Genomic DNA, 9,876 nt, shown 5'->3' with positions numbered 1-9,876 from the left:
TATACAATTCTTCTTTATGAGCGTGTGCTTTGTAACAAATTAATTTAATTTATCTTTTTAATGATTTATGATTATTTTCGTCATACCAGTATGTAATCAATAACTTTCCAAGGTATCATATTCTTATTTTGATAAATCGAATTATTCTATCATTAGTCATTATTAATAGAATAATTATAATGGATTCTAATAGTAATCAGTGATATTTATTTATTTTTTATTTACTCATGTCAATAATGTGTATTTTTGTGAGTATATAAGAATGCCACAAAGAACTATGCTGACTTTTTAAATATACAGGTAAAAATGACATGTACTTTATTTAAACATAATGTACTATATTTTTTAGGCCTGTGTTTACCAATGTACTTTATTTTTTTGAAAAAGGTGGCAACCCTACCTACACGTACCGTAATTAATAAAACTTGTGATAGCAGTTGCTGACATTTTTTTGTTCAAAGTGTTGAAATGTGAGTAGAAGCTACTATTGGTGTTCATTAACACTTGGTTATTCAATGTATAGGTACCGTACTCATTCATTTCATTTTTGTATCATTTATTAGTATCTTCAAATGTTGCGATCATTTAAACGGTTTGTGATATCGATGTACGTGGTCGGCCTTCATTTTTTTTTTAAATGTCGGAATCATGTATTTATTACATGATCACCTTCCCATTTGAAAAAATGAAGTTGGATTCAAAATGACGAAACTGGATTCCAAATGAAGTTGGATCCAAGATGGCGGACAAAAGTTTTGAAGCAACAGAAAGTTTTTATTTTCAATTGGAATAGGATTCCCATGGAACCTACCTACTACTGTAACATCATACTTGTAAAATATATATTTTGCTGTTTTCATAATAATTCTCACCAACTCTGTATAATTACAAGTTACGGATCTCAGAGATCAATACAACAGTTCATGAGTGAGTTCTTCAACCCAGGGGGTCTCTAGTTTAGAATTCTGTTGTTTTGGTAGAATTTGTAAGATAAATTGTAATTCTTCTACAGACGGTCTTTATAATACATCCCACTTTCGATGATCACCTATAACGATTCCCAAGTATTTAATATTAGTGACTTTTTTATAGTGAGACAATTACAATTTCCTAAGTTTGATTGGCATCTCTAGTGGATCTTCAACTCTCCATTATCGACAAGCTTTCAGGCTGTCCTATTTTATTTACTGAGAAGGTTATTTAGTGAATTTTATCTATATTTTAACAGAAGGTATTTCTATTTAGCCAATTCGTAATATGTTTTGTTCAGCTACGGTATGATCTTCATTTCAAGTTTACCGTGAAAAATAGCTGCAGTATCATCCGCGAAGGATATCATACTTGAATTGAGAAATGAAGTAACCTTTAATTCAGAAATTCGTTGACATAGAGAATGGAGAGAATGGGCGATAGTGCCTTGAGGAAGATCATATGCAGTCAAAACTGTGATACTACAACAACTGTGACATCTATCTCTCAATATCTTCCATATTATAAGTCATAAGAAACCTCAAAAATCATCATCAATTTCATCTCTACATAAGAAGTAGTGCAAATAGAAGTAGTAACTTAGTAATAAATTGGCTCACATGATTGATTTATTGTAAGTCTTGAATTATTTTAGAAGGAATATGGAGCCTCTACATGAATATAAATAAAAAATATTCAATTGGAGTATTAATTTTTATTAATTCCTTACACTGGAATTCTGCACTTGACAGTTGCAATGTATAAAGGCAAAGAGCTGTTCTATTGCAAGCAAAAATACCTATCAAAAGTATTATAATAATTATTCCTTAGAAGTCAGAATGAAGATTGGATGATTGAAAAATATAATAAAGTTTTATCATGTAAAAACGTAAATATGAGTATCTTGAACATTATTATGAATGTCCATTCTTAGAAAAGGATATGAATAATTTTTTATATCAACGGAAAGCACTGTTCATAGGAAACATAATCTTCTATATGCCATGGTTCAAAGTATTCAAATAATCCAACACCACTTGTTCTAATGTGCTGTGAAAAAAACAAACAAAATTCAACTTCAGTTGTATGTTGTGGACTCGGTTTTTGAAAACTCAGCAGTCCGCATTTCTCGTCCACTCAGTAACTTCACCAAGCATGATGACTTTCATTGCACACAGACACGATGGCTACGGTTCTATTTAAGCAGCTCTGAATACTGGCAACATCGCCGGACGCCGAAAACGCTGCAATGTGAAAATTTTAAGTACTGTATATTCAACCAGACGTCAGATTGTCGTCAAAGTGTATGAAAGTATATGCCAGATGCCCCTTTGTCTTCATCATGAAAGGAGCTCGAATTGTCGGCGGGGTAGATAGAAAAAATCTATTACTATTTTCAAGTTTTTCAATAAACCAAAGTAAAAAATCGAAGTGGAACACATACAAAACCCTAATATACTTCCATGAAAAACCAATATATACTCCTCTATTCCATGGGATGCCAAAATGTAGGCATGAAAAGATGCCAAAATGATAGCGGGACGTATATATATATATATATATATATATATATATATATATATATATATATATAATATATATATATATATGCATATGCACTCAAGATGGTCCAAGAGAATCGCTTTAGCATAGTATCTGACGAGATAAAGAAGAGGCGTGAAACGCCTTCACAATCTTTAAACCGAAAGGGATTGTATTTGTTCAATGAATATATCATTCATTCATAGCTTTTTGTCAATTTTAATTGTAACATTTCCTCTGCATAGCTTTTTTAGTGTTGCAATTTTCTGAATAGCTTATTGTCATTTTCTACTCCTGGAGAGAATAAGAACATTTTTATAATTTCCTGAATGACTTATTTTAAATATTTTAAATTTATTCCTGCTTAGTTTTCGTCGAATATTGTAACATCCCTTCATAGTTTCTGTTATTTTTCACAGTAACCTCCTAGTAAAACTTCATTCTAATTCTCAATGCAACAAACTTTATAGTTTTCTTTGAAAAACACAGTTTTATTTTTGTCACATCCATATTTGTTAGATTGTACTTCAGCTGAAACTGCAGTCCATTGTAAAATCTAATAAATGTAGATGTGACAAAAAATGATATTCCACAATATCATTTCCTATTCAACAAATTTTGTCTTTTTCTATTGATATTTATGATAGATTAGCTCTTTCAATCAAAGGAATGAATACAGGATATGGGTTGTCTCGTAGTGTCAATTACTTATAGATTACTTTGTTTACAACAAACTAAATAAGAGTCCTTCAAATAAAAAAAACACATTAAATCAACTTTCTTTTGTAGACTACTTGTAGCGGTAGTTAATATCATTAAATATAGCTATAGTGAAAAAAATCTACTTTCAAATGTCACAACCAAATTATTATTTATTAACTTACTAGAGAATACTAGAGAATAGTTCTGGTTGTTTACTAGAGATTGATAAGTTGCTTTGTGAAAACCGCACATAGTTTTCCTTTTTACCGTCCTTATGACCATAGGTAAGGAAAGTATTGCTTTCCGAAAAAAATTAAGGTACCCCAATTTCTAAATTTCTATACGTTTCAAGGTCCCCTGAGTCCAAAAAAGTGGTTTTTGGGTATTGGTCTGTATGTGTGTGTGTGTGTGTGTGTGTGTGTGTGTGTGTGTGTGTGTGTGTGTGTGTGTGTGTGTGTGTGTGTGTGTGTGTGTGTGTGTGTGTGTGTGTATGAGTGTGTGCGCCTGTGTACACGATATCTCATCTCCCAATTAACGGATTGACTTGAAATTTGGAATTTAAGGTCCTTACAATATAAGGATCCGACACGAACAATTTCGATCAAATGCAATTCAAGATGGCGGCTGAAATGGAGAAAATGTTGACAAAAACAGGGTTTTTCGCGATTTTCTCAAAAACGGCTCCAACGATTTTGATCAAATTTATAACTAAAATAGTCATTGATAAATTCCATCAACTGCCACAAGTCCCATATCTGTAAAAATTTCAGGAGCTCCGCCCCATTTATGCAAAGTTTGGTTTTAGATTACCAATTATCAGGCTTCAGATACAATTTGAACAAAATATTTTGAGTGGAAAAGATTGAGCATGAAAATCTCTACAATTAATGTCCAGTAACATTTTCACCTAAAATTGAAAATAAGCACGAAATTCGAGAAAATAAGATTATCCAATTGCAAACTGTTGGCAACTGTTGATTCTATTAAATGATTCACTATGAAGAGATAGCAGACCTCGTATGTCTCCAGCGTTATTGTCCTGTCACCAGCTGGCTCAGATCTTTGTTTATAAGTAGACTTGAGATGCGCGTGAACACTAGCGTCAGGTGATCAATTTTCATAACGGCAAGGAAAGTTGTGTGAGTGCGCCAAACCAGATTTTTATTAGTTGATAAATAGCTTATATTCAATGAAATAGAATAGGAATATGACTATAGTGTATAAGAGTGTATAACTAGTATTATAAATAATTATATTTATTTACACTAAATATAACTATAGTGTATATGTTCATGTATAAGAGCAAAGAGAGGGATACTGCAAAAATAATTTATAAAAAGAAGTAATCGAATTTCAACATGTTTTACTGTATACTAGCATAAATTAAAAACGTTTCACAATCAACATCAAAACGTTACACAAAATATTTAATTTTCTAATGTTTCTTATGTTTATGGTATTATTCTGCGAATTTGCAGATGTGTCCTTTCACAATTGCTCTCACAATTGGTTTTAAGTCACTTTATTCACACACATTACAGCCTTGTGTTGCTAGTGTCCTACTTGACGATGATTACACTGAGAGACAGAAGCATTCTAGCGAAAGAATATCAATCATTTGAAAACATTCACGATCTATAATTGACAGAGGAGTTTGATTGGCAGAATTGAACACTGTAAAAATTGACAAACAAGGTTTGTTCGAATTGTTGACCAGAGACATCACATTCAATTTGAGTGAAATCATCTTCGCGCCGTTTTTGTTTTGCCGTCGCACAAGTATTTCTGTGCCGCACAACAGTGCTTTCTGATGAAGTGCGTTCCGCAGTACTGGTAGCCGTACTTGGTCAAAAATTCTGCACAGTTAAGGTTGGTTGCCGTATCAACGCAGTCAGTGTCGTCCGCTGCTGCAACAATCAATCAAACATATTTTTGTTCCATTTCCATTAACTTATAAACTAAGTTATGCTTTTACTGTTACAGGTCATTATAATATTACTGTCAATATAATATTATTCAAAATTCAAGTTAACAAGAGTTATATGTAACAGTTGACAATAATTATTTCAGCTGCGATATTCATGTTTGTAATACATTCAAACAGGTTTTGAAAATGATGCTTCACTTCTATCATATCAGTAGGCCTATATGAAGAAATGTTACATATTCTATTATAAAATACAAACAGTATAGTTTTCGAGCAATACGATAAGAGAATCTTGTGTAATACATCTGTCACTGAATTATTTGTCTGTATTCTTCCAGCTTTGGAAGACATATTACTGAACATTATAAAAAGAAAAATAACATGAATCTACTTGATCAACGATCAAGCGATCTACTTGTAATCAACACTGGATATCTGTATTCTGACTCAACGGTTTTAAATGTTATCACCTTCACAATGAGTTTGACTGATAACAGTCACTGACAACGAGGCTTGAAAGCGCTTCCATATAATTGGAATAGCTTGTTATTTAAGGTTGAAACAATGATTGATGATCAGTTTTAAAATTGAAAATCTCAAGTGACTACATGATAGTTCAACATATCATAATTCTGACTGGGAATTACCTACTCCACTACGGTAAACCGGGATGATTTTGTACCATTTTTGGAGGGTAGAAATTTTAAATAGCTTGCTATCAATAATTATTATGTTAATTATATTTCTTATTGTTAATAAAAACAATATAAAAATCTTGAAGTACCCTCTATTTTTTAAAAACTTTAAAATGGTTCAACTATTGAACTAGTTGAAATATTTTAATAGCTGAACTATTTTAAAGTTTTTGAAAAATAAAGGATAGGTACTTCAAGATTTTTATATTGTTTTTATTAATTTGTTAAAAAGTAGCCCATATAAGTGAAGTATTCTTATTGTTGTATTGCAATATTTTTATTGTATTCTGCAATGTTTAAAGAGTATTTTACATTATAAAAAGTGAATATTTTTCTTTTATATTTTTTTGAAAGTAAGAGACAATGTTATAATGTTGGGGTGACTCTATCCCACTTTTAAATAATTATGGATTCAAGTTAATTTTCAAGAGTTGGACAATGTGAAACCAACAGTAAACTTTTAAAATGAATAATAACATTAAAAACAACTGAAATCCAATTCAAAAAATCACAAACTATTTATTGAAAAATATTTTAGTTTCTTCTGCCAAAAGATATTTGAATTATCTATTAACCATAAATGATGATTAGAAATTATAAATAGATAGTTTATAGCTGTAACTAACATGAGTGCAAGACAAATGATTATGTGATTGAATAATTGTTTTACATGGATTTATGTATATTTAGCACCTTTTGGTCAAATAAAATTGATTCATTGAGGGGTAAAGTTGAATCCCTAATTCAAAATTGAAAACTGGAAGTGTTCAGATCTAGTTCTGATATTGTAATGAATTGATCTTCAAATATTGAATCTAAGAAATTTTCTCAATTGTACTGTGTATGATAGAACTCAATTCAATATTGTAAATAATACGTTTCAATCTGTTATTTTTCCTATTAGTTATTATTGATTGGGTTATAAGCAAAGCTTAGAGCCTACTGTTAAATATATATCGAAAGGGAAATTCGATGGCGGGTATTAAAAATCAAATGGTTCGAATTAATATCTTAAGTAGCACTGTTGCAGACACTTGAAAAGCTTTTATAGTACCTTAATTTTTCTAAAGTATAGAAATACGAACAAGTAAATTTTTATTTAGTCAGAAACGTATATCTCAAGATTCTCTTATTGTATTTATTGATATCTTGTATTGTAGGCATATGCCGGTAAGATTCGTTTTAAACAGCTGAAATATTTGAATAACATTTTGACAATTGATGAAGTTTATACGGTACAGTGGGTACTTAAACTAGCACATGCTTTTCATCCATCCGTAACACTTCAATTTTCATACAGTGAAATAAGGAAATTGAGACGGCAAAAAGCAAAAAAAAATTCTTCAAAGCAGTTTTATAATCGGTGAACTGGAAGAAATATTCAAAGAAAGCTGTAAAGCAAAGCAGATCTAACAAATGCATGCCAGTAAGCAAAGCAAATCTAACAAATGCATGCCATTAAGAAAAATAATGAAGAACATTATACAAACATGATATAATAACATGCCGCATACCAATAATATGCAATGAAGATCTAGCATAAATGATATCATAATAACACTAGATGCAGTCAATGATGTAGTTTAGGACTAAAGCAGTGTTATTCTGATCAAGCGACTTATATCATGATAGTTTTACAACAAGAATATAGGGTTTGTTTGGTTTCGGGTTGGAAATGAAATGGATGATGACTTATCAAGATATATTTTGTGAATTATTAGAAAATCTCAGTGAGTGATCTTGTAAATAATCTTGGGCCAGTTTTATGAAAGCAATACGTTTCTATCCCGATTGCACGTAAGCTTACTATTAAATTTAACCACAATAGAATGACGTCGACACCGGATTTGTTGTTCGATCATTGGTTACGTTCGATGACACCATTTAATTGCGGTTAAATTTAGTAGACTTAAATCACATGCAACCGGGAACACAATAGAAGTTATCAAGTACTTTTTTTATCTTATCAAAACACAACTAGTTTCAACTCATCAAGAGCCATTTTCAAGAGTAAATAAATTGAACATCACCGAATTAATGCTAGTTTATGTTCATATGATTTAGTTTTACGAACTGCAAAGTTTTACTGAAAACGAAATTGTGATGAACTTAATTTAATTTGATTTAGACTGCCCTATTTTCAGTAAAATTTACTCTGCAATTCATAAAAGTAATCGATGATTATCATATGAAAATAAACTACTGCAGTTCACAAAGTGTCATCTCTTGTTGGAAAGTTATAGCTTTAGGCCAAAAATATGAACAAATTGGATGAAATAGGCTGTTTCTTATGAATGTAACACCTTCAAGAGCGTCTATTTTGAAAGCTATGAGAGATGGAATGAAGCTCTAACTAAATGGAACTTGTAGGAGAATTTGTAAGCTTTGATTTTGTATACTGTAGGATAATATGTCCGTGAGACACATAGTTTTCGAAGTATATCAGAGAAAGTTATATCTTCAAACCACCCTTTCCCCCTTAGCACAAGGGGTACTTTTAATACGTTTACAATCTAACTATAGTGAGGTCCACGTTATAATGGCAGTATTTGATCAACTTTGGTTTTGCTATCCTTGTCTATCATTCGACATAGCCGGTGGTACTATCCTTTTCTAGGTCCACAACGATGCCAATTATGTTTTTGACAGTGTAGAAATTTAATTAATTAATGCAGAGAATCGGCATCGCTATTCTTCTATCTTTATCCACTGCCATTATAACGTGGATCTCACTATATCCTTGAAAGAGCTGCGGGGACGAAAATTGTTTTTCAATTTTTCTCTACATATTTTTTGAGTCTTATACCTGAACTACAATATATGCAATCAAACAACAAGTATTTTTCCTTTCAGGTTTAATTATTTGGCTTTTAAAGCATTATATGATAGATCTATCCCGCAATCTTTGAAAATGTATTGAAAGAACTCATCACAACCTAAAAATTTCGATGAGAACTGAAAAAATATTTAAACATTTAAAATTTACACGTAAGTCGGTTTACCCTCTATAACATTTCGTTTACTGGACTATTGAATTAAATTAAATTGATGGATCCGAATCCATTTAGGTTACAATCAATACTAAAATAGTCTCTAAACTAAGAATACTATTATATTTTTGCTATAACTCAAGCATGAATTGAAAACCAAAGAGAAATGGATTAGCACAATAATAAAAATCTTGATGCCTACATCATCTTGTGCGCACCAGACTTGTGAGTGAATATTGCTGATGAGAGTAGAATGGTTATACATGCACTCATAACTGAGTAACTCAAATGATTTTCAGCGGAGTCAGATCCTCAAGTGGGTCACCCGTCCAACATGAGTAGTTGGAGCAAACCACTCCTTTACTTTCTTGTTGCTGTTTTAATGAAAAATAATAATATTATGTGTGATATGCTGAGGCCTATACTCAATTTTCAAGAATGATCAATATAATGCAGAAATAAAAGTGATTGATTGAGAAACTGATGAAGTGAGAACGAGAATGAAGAGATATGGTTTCAATAAAATGGAGATTTCATCAGCGATGATTAACAGGACAGAACACAGAAGATAATAGTAATACCAATCTCACAATTTGAAAGCATACTGATAACCAAGTTGTAAATTTAAACGTTGGGAGGTAATTCTGGTATATTATTATAATTCTATATTATTCTGTATATAATTCTATATTACTATTTTGGAGAAAATTATTTTTATTTTTTTAATTCGAAGGAAGAGTTTTTGGATGTGTCTGTTCCTTGAACATTTCCTATGATTTCTTTATTAATAAGTATTAGTATTACTTTATAATTAACTAATCATTAGAGAATAATATATAATTCATCAACTTTGTTTTAAATCAATTAAATTCCCAACATCAGGGCCGTTGCCCATTGCGAGTGAGAATTATATAAACAATCTGATATTGTTCAAATTCTAAATGTATCAACCTGAGATCCTATAATGAATGGAACCATAATTCATTTTATTTAATCTTACTCTGCTGTTCATATTTGGTTTGAACTAACTTTGTTTGAATAGCCTTTAATA

The 9,876-nt window shown here is 31.0% G+C and overlaps 1 protein-coding gene across 11 annotated transcripts in view; it reads right to left on the bottom strand.

Moving 5' to 3' along the window:
- Positions 1–4,559: 4,559 nt before the first annotated feature.
- The window catches only part of LOC111062931 (A disintegrin and metalloproteinase with thrombospondin motifs 16), a 196,913-nt gene continuing 191,596 nt past the window's right edge, over positions 4,560–9,876 (bottom strand). For 8 of the 11 annotated variants that reach the window (XM_039441366.1, XM_039441370.1, XM_039441364.1 and 5 more), the window contains one exon: positions 4,560–5,120. In XM_039441366.1, coding sequence (XP_039297300.1) covers positions 4,957–5,120 — 164 coding nt within the window. In that variant the 3' untranslated portion in view covers positions 4,560–4,956. The remainder of the gene's footprint in view (positions 5,121–9,876) is intronic. The other 3 variants (XM_039441372.1, XM_039441367.1, XM_039441371.1) reach the window with 1 other exon arrangement.

Source organism: Nilaparvata lugens, chromosome X (assembly GCF_014356525.2).
Source record: "Nilaparvata lugens isolate BPH chromosome X, ASM1435652v1, whole genome shotgun sequence".
In the NCBI taxonomy this organism is placed as follows: domain Eukaryota; kingdom Metazoa; phylum Arthropoda; class Insecta; order Hemiptera; family Delphacidae; genus Nilaparvata; species Nilaparvata lugens.
Note: the sequence above shows the minus strand (reverse complement) of the source record. Positions and strands in the feature narration are given on the sequence as shown.